Below are 16341 nucleotides of genomic sequence, written 5' to 3' on the forward strand. Positions count from 1 at the left end.
ACGTGTAAAATATGTTTCCATTATATAATACTTCTTAAAGTGGCAGTATTACAAAACGTGTCCCTAATGTTGATATATTCAACACGTATCAAATAGTAGCAAATAGAATTGTATATTTCAAACTTGTGCAACTATGCTTAAAATTTAATGTTCAAATAATGTTTGTTTTCATGCATCAACTACTACACTATGTTTGCTGTGTGTTATATACTATCAAAATGCAAAACTTTGTATGTTGACTACTGTAATTAAATACTAAGTTTTTGAAATTTTGTTATTTTGTAACAACCTTATGATATATAAATTAAGTTCTACTTTTCTAAGTTACAAGGAAAGATGAGAACTTCCAGTAAGATATATAAGTACATTAACAGGATTCAGCCATTTTGTGCTTGAAAGAAATTTTTTTTACAGATTTTTAACAAACTAATTATATACTTACTTAAGAGTGTGTCTGACTAGTTAAGACTTTTCATGGCATCATAACTATGATCAAATAATAAAACTTGAACCAATGTGCCAACTACAGAGACACCGTAACAGGTGTTAATGACACAAATACAATACTAAGTAAAAAAAATCCCTCTGAGGAGTGTGTTTAATTTAATGCTGAACTGTTAACTTACAGTAGAAAAACATAACAAGAAAAGCAGTGAAAATATTTGGTTGCAAAACTTAAAGCCCATTCATTATAATTACTGTCCAATACTACAATTTCAGAATTCTGTTGGTTATGCAATCAAGATAATAGAATACATATTTTAACATTCTTAATAACATTTCTTACAATAAATATATTACTTCAATCACAATTTTCAAATGTTACTATCCAAAAATAATAATATTGTTGAACATTTCAAACAATGAACAAAATTGTAATACTTGGTAGTAAATTCCCCAAAGTTAACCTTCTCAGTTATTTTATATTCTTAATTAACCCATCAAATATATGTACAGAAGCTAGTAAGCTATTGAAAGCTGTTAAAGCCAAATTGTTGAACCTCATGCCAACTTAAAAAAAAAATTAGAACTACATGACACGTTGACAATTACACTAGATATTAACTACAGATATAGCAACATTACTGTAAAAGCGACAAATTCCAGTGGTACATTTGAGGAACCCCGAGTTAGTGGTTTTATTCTGCGATGAAGCCAAGTTCACTGAAGACGCTATTCTCAATTCGCACAACAGTCATGTTTGAAATGATGTCTATCCGCATGCAACGTGTGTTACAGCTCACCAGGAACGTTTTTCAGTTAATGTGTGTTGTTAACACGTATGCAACAATTTCAATGTTGTGAAACAAACCGAAGCTGTGATTGATTTTGGAGTGAAATTAAATTCTGTGCCACAATTAAAAAGGTTATTTCTCTACTCGAACGCCCGCATATCCACAACATAAAACTCTACAACAGGTTGCCTACGCTGACTCTTTTCTGGGGCTACAGGGGCTTAACTACGTGTTTCCGGCAACATGTTTATTGGCAAAAATGGTTGCAAATAATAAGAGCTATCTACCCTCAAGCATTGTACCATGAATTTTGATACACCCTGTATGTATGTGTGTATATATATATGTATATGTGTGTGTGTGTGTGTCAGTCTGTGTGTGCAAATGCATGGCAATTTGATGTGTGATTTTTCCAATTGCCCTACTGCAGCATTATTTAATATTCATATATACTAAAGCAAGCTTGTAGGCCTACACATAATTCAGCTACATGATTATAAAGGCCTCCTGTTTGTGCATTCTCTGAAAATAATTCAAACAAAATAGAACACCCTGCATGTTTATCGGAAGTTTGTGAGCTTAAAGATTTCTGATTAACTAAAAAATAAAATAATAACTTTCTCTCTATAGTACCTACCTTCATGTGCCGGGAACTTGAAGGAGTTTTCTCTAGTTGTTTCATCACTGAAACCTAAAAGGAGAAAAACCAATAACAATAATTTCACATTACTCATTTATTGCCATATAATTTATGTTAAAAAAATTTTTTTTTAAAGGTTTTTTTTTTAATTTATATTTCTTATACGGTACATGAATAATTTTATCTTGATTATATACTGTAATGTGTGAACAGGGAGGAGGAAAATGTTAATAGAATAAATTGTGTGTACATAGCTCGGCACTGTAACTGTATTAGATACATCTCAGTTAGGGAGAGAACAGTTCATTTGACATGGTGACACCTGCATTTACACAAAGAATCTGGGCAATCTAGAGTGTCTTGAGAATTAAAAAACTAGAATGAAAGCTCTTTCAGAAATAAACAAGTCAACTTACCATAAAAAAATTGTATTAACATAAGTGGTTGTAGTAGTAAAGGACTTAACATAAATGCAGCTTTTGTAGTGATAAAAACACTGATATGAACATACAATATTTTGTGTTATACCTCAAAACATCAGAAGGTTACATAACAAAAGTAATGAAATAGGCTAATAGCCAACTTACAGTTACCAAATAAGGGGAAAAATTTTAAAGTCTTAGTGTTGTGTTTTACTGAATAGGCTACCATCTAAAAGAGAAGGAAATAAAACATATCAATATTGAGGATTACAAATTTTGTACTGTTAGCAGGGTGGGAGATGTGTCATTACCATGTGATACACCGTTTAAACCTGGCTGCAAACCTTATACCAATATAGGAAAATGGCTAAGACACATATCCTGTTATTCTATTACCATTTGTATGCAATGATTATTAGTTCAAGATTGGTACCCCCGTTTGTTAAGAATGTACGAAAAATGCTAAGCTATAACTTATATCATCCAAGCATTTTGAAATTACTTGAAGAAAATATTCCATTCAATATTCCATTCAAAATTGTCAGTAATAAAAAAGATAAACCATGGCTAATGTAAAGTATTAAAATTCATGTAAAAAAATATTTTTGAGATTATAAAATTAGCTGTGATAACTATAAAAAAATACTACAAATGATACCATAATATATTACATTAGATTATCAATAGGGCAAAACAAATGGAGACAGACAAGTAAAGAAGTCTAAGGATAAAGTTAAAACATGGGGATTACCTAATTAGAAATTAATTCTGTAACGAATGTAGTGATAACACTGAACCACATACATTGTGAGACAATATAATATTTGTAAGTAATCCACTACATGTAGCAGAGCTATTTAATAAATATTTCATTTCTGTAGCAGAAAGTATAACAAATTGTTCTCTTAAACTTTATCAATGTAGATATGAAGCGCTTTCGAAAATTATATCCGATATCCAAGTAGGTACCACAAACTACACAAAAATGAAATATAACTAATCATTAGAGCACGGAAACATAAATCCACTAATGGCTATGATGGTGTTAGTAGCTAAATTGTACATATGTGTGATATAATTACCACACCAGTTAGTGATATCTGCAACAGTATGCTATTAAATATGGGAGAGTTCCTTGATAAATTAAAAGTAGCACGAGTTAAAACAATATTAAAATAGGAAATGAAAAAGAAAATTACAGACCCACATCACTCTCACCTGCATTTTAAACATTTTTGAAAAAATATTATAGGCACGATTGATTAAGCTTTTAGACGAATACTGTGTAATATCAGATTCTCAATATGAATTCAGTAATGTATGTAAAAAAATGAATAACCAAATAACGTACTTACCAGGTAAATACAGCGTTGGAAGGCTGTATACTTTCAATTTTTTGGTGCCGAATATTTTGCAGACGTCACTGAAATGTCGGTCACAAATAACTTTATATTTGTACACATCTAGAGGATGTAAGCTGTTCAAATCTATGTTCTGAATCCGTTGTAGCCAAATATTGTATACATCTTCCTCATAAACAGGAAAACGATGTCTTGTTGATTTTCTATCATCGCAACCCGGTACACTACACTTCTTAATACCACCCATTTCAGCAGTGCGAGGCGAAATTAATGTGAACACAAACACATAAAATATATATTTCCATAACTCACAATCAAATACGCTTGATTATTTAGAACTATCCTACGTAACTCATTGGCTCACCTCTCATAACCAAAAACCGCCATTTTAATAATCAAAATATCAAATACGACAAGATCCCGGCATGCAACGGTTTAGTAGGCTTTTAGCGCTAACACGGGCGTACACTCAACTACAAATTGTTTCGTACGCTCCCTATACAGTTTACACCCCATGGACTACTCCCCCTCCTGCCGCGTCATTGCCTCTCCGCCCCATAATTATACCTCTATGCTCCGCCCGTCATTACCCCCACTTCGCGACACGTGCAGCGCTCGGAGTGATTCCGGGTGTTGGCCTCGGTTTCGTCGCCCGGTTACAGCAATTAACATTATACTTTAGAAAAACATATAATTATAATGACCTCAGTTTACGAAAAAATATAATATATACAAATAATAAAAATGACACGTTATTAAATAATAAAGTATGTTCCACATAACACACATTCACTGCACGGGGCAGGGGAGGATCAGGGGTTGGCACAGCATAACGGACTTTATGAGCAGGGGAGACACTTGGGTCGACGTCATGTTATGTCCTGTTGATGGGTTTGTTTTCTGAAGTGAAATCTGCTCCCAAACAATTAGCCATTGACAAATTTGAAGCAGCACCATCAAATGTTAATGTAAGAACGTGGATATCTAGTTCATGCAAAATTTCCAAACATTGCAACACTAAATTATAACGCTTTGAGCCACTTAGGCCATTAACCAGAAATTAGCCACGTGGTATTTTCCAATTATCGTTAAGGGCCACTAACATGAATACCAAAATCAACAAATTCTACAAAATATTTCCCACTGAACTGCACTTATTTCCTGATGCATTTCTCATACATCATCAGAGAACACAAGTCTTTCCTTTTGTAGGATTTATAATTTTTTTTTACGTTAGGGTATCCACTGAGAGGTACCATTTCTTCAGTGTGCTGGGATGTAGCAAACTGCGAGGAAAAACATTTCAGACATAACTATACGCTCAACTAGGTATCGAGACAGCACCACAGAATAAACAATTGGTAATTATGTGACAGCACCATGTAAAGAGCTATCTTAACTTGTAATAAACATAATGGCATACCAGCCCATTTTTTATTCGTTAAGAAGACACCCCAGGGAGCATACAGCCTGGAGGGCTCCTGCTGAGATCTATGTCTCTAGCCATGCAGCCGAAATCCACACATGGGAATCCTCTTGCACTAGCTCATTGTAAAATTTGCTACTTGATGCTCTGGACACAAATCAGCATCAAATCAGTAAGGTATACGGTCGGATCCACGTCAACATGAGTTAAAACATATTTGAGGTCATCTGTACAAATTTATTTAATGAAAATTGGAAGCCATCACTACCCCCTTCAACTCTATTATCAAAAACTTTTGACATTTTAACAGGTTCTTTAACCAGAAGTTGCTGGTAACTGACATGTAAGGCCGTGTTCCGTACATTAGATTGCACTTATCGGTATTTAAATTTAGATCGCATACATTAAAAAATACTTAGGTAAAATGCCACACCAAAAATATTTACTCGGTATTGTTTTTTATTATTATTATTTTAGGAGTGACATAATAATGTATTTCCATCTCCCTATCACATTTTTAGACTAAAATCCTTTTTTGTATTAACTTTTCAAGTTAAATTTTTTTATTGTTTCTGCTAGACGTCTTAAAAATTCTTACCTATTTAAAATAAGTGCACAGCTGTAATGATGGAAACATGGGTGTCATTAAATACGCAAACTATGCTCACTGTGCATGATAATTTTTTTTAAAAGTGGTAGTTCGAGATGTCACGAAAAAATTGAAATGGCCAACATATTAACACTTGACATCAAAAGTGGTGTCATGAAGAACATAAGTTTTGTTTATGTTGTGTATATTAAAGCGTGTTTTTTTTTTTTTAATTATAAGAAATATTTGTACAGTTGATTAGTTACAATTATTAATCATAGTTGCGTATGAAGTACAAAATACGAAATTATAAACTTTTGATGTGTATGTAAATGATTGTTACTGTTACTTAAAGGCCGTTTTGTTTTTTGTTAACCTCCATTTGAAAAAAATAAATAATACTATTTAAAATATTAGTTCTTATAATATTTGTTTATAGACATTACGGGTGTACAAATATACAATAATTTAAATATTTGTACAAAGTAATAGTCTATGTAAGTCATATTTAAACGGTGAATGTCGTTTTCTCCCGGTGTTGCTTAGGTGATAGTAATATGCTGTTATCACAATGCCAAATGGCGGTTTCCAATGAACTCCATTAAGTTAAAAGAGTAATTTTTACATATCATGTGTCCAAGTTACCCTATGATTGTGGTGGCATTATAATGTATATATTTATCTTGTATGTAATGTTGGCTTTTTAAATTTAAATGTCAGAGGATCCTGGATGTAACAAAAACTAAAATTTCACCATACAAACAAATTATGCCAGGTCTTGTGGAAGCAGCATGTAGCCTACCACAGGATCAGTGCATATAGGATTATGCCATCAGGATCAAAGGATAAACTTGGATACGTGATACGGAACTTTTTCTGTTAAAAGATTGTACAAAAATGCATTGAAAGTGTGTCCACCTTTTTGTTGACCATTGTAAGAACAGTTTGTTTGCATCCTTAAATGCACCCTTGTGATCTTTCTAAGTATTGTAGCATATTCTGCTGTGTACAAATGCAACAATTGCAGTTTTATAATCAGCAGACTGCTGGTCATCCATTTTTTTCTGTTTATCTAGGCCTATTATTTTATTTTAATTTATTGAATATGTACGAATTGAAAATTATCTGAAAATTGAATGTAAAAACTGCGTTAATGCCAGAAACACATGAAAGGGGAAACAGTTTGTATAGGTCAAAGCATCAGTTGTTTTAATATAGAAAGAATTAAACTATTCATTTACTGCTAGTCATTCAGTAAATGCAGTCTCAACATTAAAAGTTCATTATGTTAAAGCTGTATTATTAAAGGATGTAGGCCCTATCATTATTCAGAAACAGTCAATGTTTTTACAGTAGGTTTGACAAAATTGTGAAGGCATTTTTGGTGAGGATAAGCGTGTCACAAGTATTCAATAAATAATAACCTGGACATGAAATTATTTTGTGCATTAATTTCTATGAAAATCACAGTCATCACTTGAAGCTCTTCTATGCAGTGTTATGCGTATACAAAAATATTTAATCAATAATAGCAATTTATTGAAACTTGTATTGACAAAATTAAACTAAATGTGAATGCCTAGTAGAATATCAACTGCACCCACATCTTGATAGGGCAAAAGTTCCACATCACCCATACAAGTTTATTCCTTCATCCTGATGGCATGATCATCTATACATTGAACCTGGATTATGCGATGCTTGTTTTAATTTAATACGTCGAAAGATCATGTACATATCCAAATATTGTGATATAACATTTATTATGATCGGAAATGGAATACGAAAGAAAAAATTTCCACAGGACTTAACATAATTTATTTTTATTGTGATATTAAAATTTTTGTTTGGATCTTTTGACGTACATATTGAATTAAAACAGCAAGCATCATCTACTACAGGATCATGCTATCAGGATCAAGGGATCAACTTGGATATGTGATATAGAACAATTACCCTTGAGTGTACATGTTGACTGTTGGCCTACAGTATTGCTGCGTATTTCAAACCAACTTGGTTTCAAAACTTGTACCTAGGGCCGGCAAAAGAAACTGAGGGCCCGGGGGAAGATATTTTTGTCACACACACACACCCCACCCTCCTCACGCCTCCCTATTACTTTATGTACAACTTTTCAAACCCCTAAATAAAAAAAAAATAGGTAATAATCTAAAAGCTGTAAATGTTGCCATGGCAATAATTGTGAATGTGACCTGTGCATAATAACTTGTAAGGTTTACTATCAGTAGATCAGTAATTGTGTCCTACTCTCATGGTAAACTCATGCATTAAAAAAAATCTCAAATCTCACGCGACTCAGGGGATTTTGTCCACTCGCCCACTCTCCCTAGACGGCCGTGCTGGTACCTTATACGGGGTAATTTTTTAAATATTAATTATTTTCGCCTGAGAATAATCAATATTTTCACAGGTTGATTGACATATGTTACAAAACTATTGTTTTGAGAAAAAGGCTCCGAAAGTAATTTGTTTGCTACTTGCTTATGTGTACATAGCACCTTTATCAACTCGTAACTATGTTATTTTTGCAGTTAGAGGGAAGGTGTCTTTACCATTACATAGAATGCATCATAACACATTCATCCCTGGACTTAGTGCAATTTTTTAAAAAAATGTAACATAACACCTTCATCCACTTACCCCTTATATTATAGCGAATTAAAAATTTAGTGTAGTTTTTGAGTTCTGAAATAAAAAAAAATAAAAAGGTGAATTAATGTTGGACAAAATAATTTTTGGCGACTACAATGAATTAAATTGTTTTATACATGACAGTAAACGTTTTAGTACAAATGGTTTCTTTAACTGAGGTATGTTAAAAACATCTAAAAACATCATATTAATAAAAAAGAAAATAGAAACACAAATAGACATATAGTACCAATTAACATAGGCTGGTTCAAACCGCTCATCAAAAGACCATTAGGCCACATAAAAAAATAATTATTTCTACAATGTTTACAATTTTGGGTAATTTATATATGTATATTATATATATATATATATATATATATATATATATATATATATATATATATATATATATATATATATATATATAAAATTAAAACCTAAATGACAGCCCTAGAAATAATTATGGAATTTTAATATTTAAGAGGGTAGTTTGCAGTGTTTTTGTACATACAACCCATTAATTCAGGTTTATATTTTTAACAGATTTTAACTTTCAGAATAGAAACAGTTATGTCCCTGTCTGCAGCCACAAGGAGGGGAAGGAATGAAGAGGAAGAAACAATATCTCGTCTTTTGGAAGGTAAAAAGAACACGCTGGCGACAACAGTGTTACTGCCGGGCCAATGTTTCCTGGAAACTTGTGCTTCAAGTGTGTGTTTTGTGTGTGTGGATTTGCAAATGTCTACGGGAGAGCGTTTTCATCACATTCCTCGATGGTTGTCGTGTTGGCCATTTGCTAGTTGTATTTTTCCTTGGTGTAACAATGGCGGTCGTTCGGGATCCCCCCTCAGGCACACCGGGATTGTTTGGTAGTGTATTGTGGTTGTGTGTATCAAAAGTGTTTATATTAATTGGACACAGTTACGTAATCAGGAGCGAACTACTTAAAAACATGTTTTACATAGCCTTGACAATTAGCTTGTAGACTTAAGTTACAGCTGCATTATTTGTGCATCATATTTTTTAGAAATATATTTTATAACTTTTCAAAGTTATTAACTATTTAATTTTATTTTTACCAAGTTCCCAAATTTAAGAAATTGATGTTATATCATGATTGCATGACAGCATCCAGATATTGTCTAACTTAGGGCCAGCTTATTTGTTTGATTGGCACCAAACTCTCACTAAAAAAACTTAAAAGAAAGAAAATAATTTAAAAAAAAAATAGTTGTGGCTAGCAATCTCAAAAAAAGTCGCAGAACTTTTTCTGGCCCTGAAAATATTTGCATGAGAAATAGGGAAATTTATTTTGTAATTTCAAGAAGAGTACTTTTGAATAGTTTCCAAAAATTTACCTATACCTAACAGAACTATAATTTAACTTCTGAAGGAATCCTATCAAAATGATGCATATAAAAATGCTATCTGCAGGTAATTGGTCACTGTACTTTCAACCATTTTCACTGTTTATGGTGGTAACTCAGTGGCTGTTCTTTACATGCAAGATTTGTGAGTAACTTTAAACATTAAAGAATTCTGTACCTACCTTTTTGCTAGCCTCACTTCTTAGGAGTCAAAATGTAGTGGTATGATAACAAAACACATTTTTACGTGTCATTCAGTCCATCTATTTTGCTTTGCTTTCTTTTTGGATTTGTGTTGTGAAATTATGTTTTCAACATATATACTGTAAATGGTCAAGCATTCAGTTTCTTCTAATTTATGTAGCACTACCTCTAAAATGTATTAATTTGGGCAGTTTTGACCTCTAGCATTAGTTACACATTTAAGGCATTGTAAGATTCACAACTTTTCCATTAAAAAAATTATATAATTCCATATATTGTAATTTTTAACAGTTGTTCCTCTATTTACGGGGAAAACCACATTTGAAAATTCCCACTGGATTCTGAGAAACTACAGTTTATAGTTTCAATTATGTAGCCTTGACTGTGATGTGGCCGCTGCTGTGTTGTGCTTAAATACCGTAGCTGAGACTTTTTTCAACGAGAGATATTCCTGATCCTGTTGTCGCTACACTGTTGTTTTCTTGATACTAGCTGCAACCTGATCCTGTGGTTCTTCAGAGATCCTAAGGAATATAGTGTAGCAAAAAATTTTCAAAAAGACAGGGAGGTTTAATGTCAGTATATTGTTGCCCCCCAAGAGGGGAAACAAGGGAGTTAATTAGAGCAAACACAAAAAAACTGTTTTGTGAGAGACACAAAAATCAATCTGACTGACCATTCATGTGCTCTTGAGGACATAAGCATACTTCTTACTGACTCGGTTGCTTGCAGGCGGTGTAGGGCTGTTAACAAACAAAGAACAAATATAAGAATCCGATTCTGAAATGGCCAAACAGACAAAACACTAGTAAGAAAAAATATTCTACGGGAGCTGCTTGTCTATTATCAATACAATTACTCGCTCCACAGTTCTGATAGATCATTATTTCACCCAATACCTTGAATTACTGTAAAACAAAACAACTGCGCATGTATTCTACTATCAGCGCAACATGAGTTAACTCGCTCTGGAAAGCGAATATTACTTAGGTATTGCAAAGGTAACCAGAGCTTCCATATTTAAAATAAAACATATGTTATCCTATAATACAATGTACAAGAAAAATTAATACGTATATAATTCTCAATTAAATATCATTATGGGATAATAATTTAATGTGTGTCGATTACTTGCAGTGCGTAACCACAGTGATAAACACCCTTTTGACCATCTGGGTAAAAACCACAGACCACACTCACCTTAAAATTTGGCTAAGGCCATCCAGTGCTGAGCTCCAGTCGGTCGTCTTGTTGATACGTCTTGCACTCTAATTCCTCACAGCACACACCATGGACTTCGCCAGGGCAGACGCTGGCAGGAACCGAGGTCCCCACGACGACTTCAACTGTAAGCGAAACACTGACCACAGCCCCAGTTCCACAACTCGTTGATGCAATGCACCTGTAGCACTTATTCATAGAGGATCAGCAATCGGTAGACACACCGTCACGCAATTTGTTTGTACTTTAGTTGGGAAACATGAAGTCCGGGTCACCCAGGAAAATCACAATATCGTTGGCTAAGTCAAAGTCAGGTATTTGTGCACTGCTACATTTAACCAGCCTCTGAACTACCACACTAATGCCCACAGAAATAGATGACTTATGCCCTTGTTTCACCAACTCGTTATGCAACTCACTTTTTCCCACTCGCTCGAAGAGTACTTTATCCCAAGTCAACAGCGAGTGTTTTCCAACCTCAGACCTAGTCAACACCAACCTAGAGTTCATAAATCCGATGAGCAAGTTTGCTCTAATTACTCGCTCCATGAGTACCCAACTCGCTCAGCGAGTTACTTCACTGAAGCTTGAGCGAGTTACCTTCATTTCTTCTCGGCCCTGTCTCTTTTCAAACACCAACACGAACCACAACAGCACTGGTTCTAAGTCTAACTTGCTCAAAGAAAAGCAAAGTCCTTCTTACCGAGTTTCTCAGGCTAAGTCCACTTTGGTGATAGGTGATCAGGCAGTCATTGGGCAAATTAATGTTCTTCCAAGATGTTCAAGGCGACGACAGAACGTTGGTCGTAGTAGAGAGCTTCCCTCGCTCTGCTCTTCCTAGGCTAGCAGAGGCCTATTTATATCCTTTTGGTAAAGGAAGGGGGGGGGGGGGCTCATTTGTAACGGTTGCCAACTTCCCCTTCTTTGGCGTAGGTAGAGAGGCGGTCATCCCCTAACTTTGGCTTCATGTCTCCACCACATGATGACACAGGAAGAAGCCTTGCTGGGAGGTTAGGCTACCAGACAAGCACAGGTGTACGAAGGGAAAACGACAATCAGGGGTCAAGTCCAAGAAAAAAATACAGCAGTTGGGGACGCGAAAAGCAACAAGACTGTTTTTTACCCGGATAAGTTTTACATTTAAAGTTTTATATCAAAGAATATTGAACAGTTTTCACTTGAAAACTAAAACAGATTGGGGTAGAAAACAGTCTTGGCGGCGGCCGTAACGTACTAACATTAAAAATCATGTCTTTGGGAAAACAGTGTTTGCTGCACCATATTCCTAAGGATCTCTGGATAAATACAGGATCAAGATACAGCCTGTATCAAGAAAACTTGGCGGCAACAACAGAATCAAGGATATCTTCCGTTGAAAACAGTCTCTGCTATGCTATTTAAGCACAACATCGCGGTGGTCGCATTGCTGCACAGGCTACCTAATTGAACCTTTAAACTGTAGTTTCTCAGAATCCAGCTGGAATTTTCTAACACCAGGCCTTCCAGACCTCCTACTTTTCCTACTTTTCCTACTTTTTAGTAGGAAAGTAGGAATGGTCCTACTTTTGCTAAATATGTCCTACTTTTCCTACTTTTTGCCATCATTTGCCAATTGAAGTGTAGTCAAAGTATCCAAGTAGGTAAGTAAATTATTTTCATGTCAGCCCAAATGAAGATTAACTGAGGGGCACTTTTCTTGGTGCTCAAGTCCTATGCTGTTGAAGTACCATGCTATAAATTTAATGTAGTAGTGGGTAGTGCAGATAATATTGTTTGAAATAATGCTTCTAACTTAAAACTTGTTTTTTTCCCCTTACAATGCCATTATCAAGGATTTGTTAATTTTTTTATTTATTTTGTCTAACGACTGTTAGTGGGCACAACGAAACAACAACACAGCAAGTGGATTTTAATATGCTGATATAAAAATTATTTATTCTAAATTACCTACTTATGTTTGTTTCAGCTATATAATCTTGTGTAACCAGCCAAGATGCCTAGTTACAAAACTTTATTTTCAGAAGACTGGTTGAAGGTTAAAGACTCAAATGGTGTTGTTCTGGAAGAATGGTGTGAAAAGACTAGTTCAAAATTTGAAGCTTTTTGCAAGTTCTGCAAGAAATCAGTCAGATGTGATAATAGGGGGTTGAGTCAGATGAGTCATTCTGCAACAAAACTCCATTTATCTCAAACTCGAGATGTTTATAGTGGAACACAAAAACAGATACAGAAGGTTGTTGTGCAAAGTGGTCCATCTGGTCCTACATCATCAATTTCGTTATGGTCACAAAAAGACAGTGTCACTAGTCAAACTTATCTGGAGTTTAAAAACAGCGGCTTCAAACTTAAGTTATGCTTCTTCAAATTCTATTGGTGATACATTTAGGGAAATGTTTCCGGACAGTTCAATAGCTCGAAAATTTGAAATGAGTAAATCGAAAGTGTCTTACATGGTTTCCGAAGCCACTGGTACATATTTACATTCTCTCCTAGTAAATGATCCAAACAGTTCTTGCTCACCATTTACTCATGCATATGATGAACTGACAAATAAGCAGATCAAGAAGCAACTAGATATCAAGATAAGATATTGGTCTAAGGAAGACAACAAAGTGAATGTTAATCACTTAAGTACTCATATCAAGGGGCAAGCAAAAGCTAAAGATATTACAGAGTGTATAATAAAGTCAATGAATGAAAACAACTTGATGCTCAAAGATTTTGTAACATTGGGTAGTGATGGCCCAAATGTTAATAAAGCAATGTTTTTTGCTATTTGTGAATGTAAGAAAGCTCTAGATTTACCTTCTCATTTAGATATATAGGAACATGTCCTTTGCATTTGGTTCATAATGCTTTTGGGAAAGGTGTCAGAGAATTTGGGCAAAGGGTCGTTGATTTAATTATTGATGTACACATCTTCTTTAAGTTGTCTCCTCTGAGGAAAGAACAGATGAATGAGATTCAAGTTTATCTTGAACTAGATGAATTGTCTTTCCTAAAGCATGTTGGAAAAACGGTGGTTGACTGGTTCCAGTCGCACAGAGAGTCATAAGCCAGTGGCCAGCTCTGAAAAAGTATTTCATCAGAGAGCTTCTAAAGCGAGATAAGACTTTGTCAAGCAATACACGATACACAAGAATTATGAAGTGTTTGAAAGATACTCCTCTGAAAACTCTTGTTCAGTTGCATTTCATTGTTTATGCTTCAAGACCTTTCGAAAAGTTTCTTGTTTTTTTTCAGAGAGAAGAACCTCTAATACATGTGCTTTATGAAGAAATGTGCACACTTGTAAGAAGTTATTTAGGATGTTTTGTAAAAACTAACGAACTGGAAAAGAGTAAAACGGTTATTCCGTTTTAAACGGCCGCGCCGCTGTGACGTCAGGTGGGCTCAAGTGACACGGTGGTTGGTAGTCGCGCATGCGCAAGGTGATGGTAGCGCCACTAGCGGTGGTGAGCGGCGAGGACTGTGAAGGTGGCAGAGGAGCGACGGTGTGGTCAGGCGGCAGACGTTACGCGATGTGCTGGAAGTCTCGGCGAGCATGCAGTGAAGGGCTAAGAGACTTGGAGGGGACAGCAATCGAGGGTCCCTCGGTCGACAAGGAAGCCTGCAAAGGGGTGATCGGCTCTTCAGTGACCCGGCTATGAATATTGTAGCAGAACGAGTTGCTGCTGATTGGGCTGCTCTGGCGCCGTCCATCCATGGTGGTGGTCAGATTGGGGTGACCAAGAGGATGACGTCTCCATCAGCTGCAACGGCCGCAACGTTCCGCAACGCTTCGCAGGAAAACTAAACGGACGAGTCGGACAATAAGGTGGGAGAAAACTATGTAATAAACATTTAGGACGGATCATTTCCCAGATGCTTTTCAAAAGAGTAAAATATTGTTAACTTGTTGTACCAGTGTAATCACGTACTATCAGTTCCATCAACGTAACTATAATAAAATTCTGGAGGATAAAAAAAAATATTTTTTTTATTAAGTCGTTATGTTCACCTAGGGGGCTTAAGAGATCATTTCAGGACATTATATCATTGTAGTTTCCTTGTTCAGAGATTGAATTGGACAGCACCGAACTATAAGTTGGCTATGAGACAAGGAAAGTTTTGGATAAGATGAAAGAAGAAACTCGGACAGTTCTTTTGTACTTGATAAGGAAATTCTACCATAAGGCTATGCAGCATGCCATCTCAAAACTACCATTTGGGAAACCAATAATACAAAATTCGTCTTGTCTCAATTTAAAGAACAGGCATGATATTTTGTCTAGTAAAGCTATGAAAAGTCTTGCAGAATCTGTACACTTGGTTCCATGTGTGGATTTAGATGCTATTTGTGATGAATGGAAAATACTACAGTGTGAGAATATCCCAGAAGAGTGGCATGTTGAAGAGGAGAGTGGTGGAGAACATTCTAGTGAGAAGGAAGAATATTCTGGAAACATTAGAAGCACAAGAATAGATCACTGCTGGGGGAAAATTTTTTCTTTACAAAATTCACTTGGAGGAAAAAAATTTCCAGAATTAACAGGGCTGGTAAAATCAATACTTGTTCTCCCCCATGGTAATGCTGATGTCGAGCGGGGATTTTCTGACACCAGTAATTTTCTCACATCAAACAGATCATGTCTGTCAGCAGCGGGTGTGAGTGGGCTTCAATCTACCAAAGATGGGCTAAGAAAATTCAAAAATCTTCCCCACAAAGTTCCCATAACCAAATATTTCATCAGAAAGGGTCAAGTAGCATACAGGTCGTATCAAGAGAGAATTTCTCAGGAAACACTAATGAAAGCTGAACAAAAAGAAAAACAGAGTAAAAAACTTGAAGAGAAATGAAAAAGAGAACATGAATGTGAAGAAAATACACTAAAACCCAAAGAGAGCATACAGAAAGAAAAAACCCTACGGAAGAAAGAGGAAGAAGTTGACGAGGACATAAAAAATTACACTAAAAATGATGGAAGAAGCTAATACAAGGATAAGAAATGCCTTGATTAATAATGATATGAAAGGAGCGAAGATAGGACAAACCATGCTAGAAGCTTCAATTAAGAAGGTGGAAGAAAGAAAGTCAGGCTTAAAAGGAATACGAGTTGAACAAAGAGAAGTGGAAAAGAACAAGCAAACATTACTGGAATATTTCTCAGTCTCTTCCAAGGAAAAGAATTTATAAACAAGTTACAATAAAATACTCTTGGCAAAACATTTTGTGGTTCAA

General features: G+C 35.2%; 1 protein-coding gene and 1 long non-coding RNA gene across 3 annotated transcripts in view; one reads left to right on the forward strand and one right to left on the reverse strand.

The window, feature by feature from the left end:
* LOC134541694 (uncharacterized) overlaps nt 1-11950 on the reverse strand; it is a 24905-nt gene extending 12955 nt beyond the window's left edge. The window contains exons 1-3 of the long non-coding RNA XR_010076683.1: nt 11824-11950; nt 11100-11245; nt 10576-10642 (exon numbers count right to left, since the gene is read on the reverse strand). This is a non-coding gene — a long non-coding RNA (uncharacterized LOC134541694). The remainder of the gene's footprint in view (nt 1-10575; nt 10643-11099; nt 11246-11823) is intronic.
* The window catches only part of LOC134541683 (uncharacterized), a 23988-nt gene continuing 13305 nt past the window's right edge, over nt 5659-16341 (forward strand). The window contains exons 1-2 of one of the 2 annotated variants that reach the window (XM_063385304.1): nt 5659-5997; nt 8872-8968. In XM_063385304.1, the coding sequence (XP_063241374.1) occupies nt 8899-8968 (70 nt within the window). In that variant the 5' untranslated portion in view covers nt 5659-5997; nt 8872-8898. Of the gene's footprint in view, nt 5998-8871; nt 8969-16341 lie in introns of those variants that run through there. The other variant, XM_063385313.1, reaches the window with a different exon arrangement.

This window comes from Bacillus rossius, chromosome 1 (genome assembly GCF_032445375.1).
Source record: "Bacillus rossius redtenbacheri isolate Brsri chromosome 1, Brsri_v3, whole genome shotgun sequence".
NCBI lineage: Eukaryota > Metazoa > Arthropoda > Insecta > Phasmatodea > Bacillidae > Bacillus > Bacillus rossius.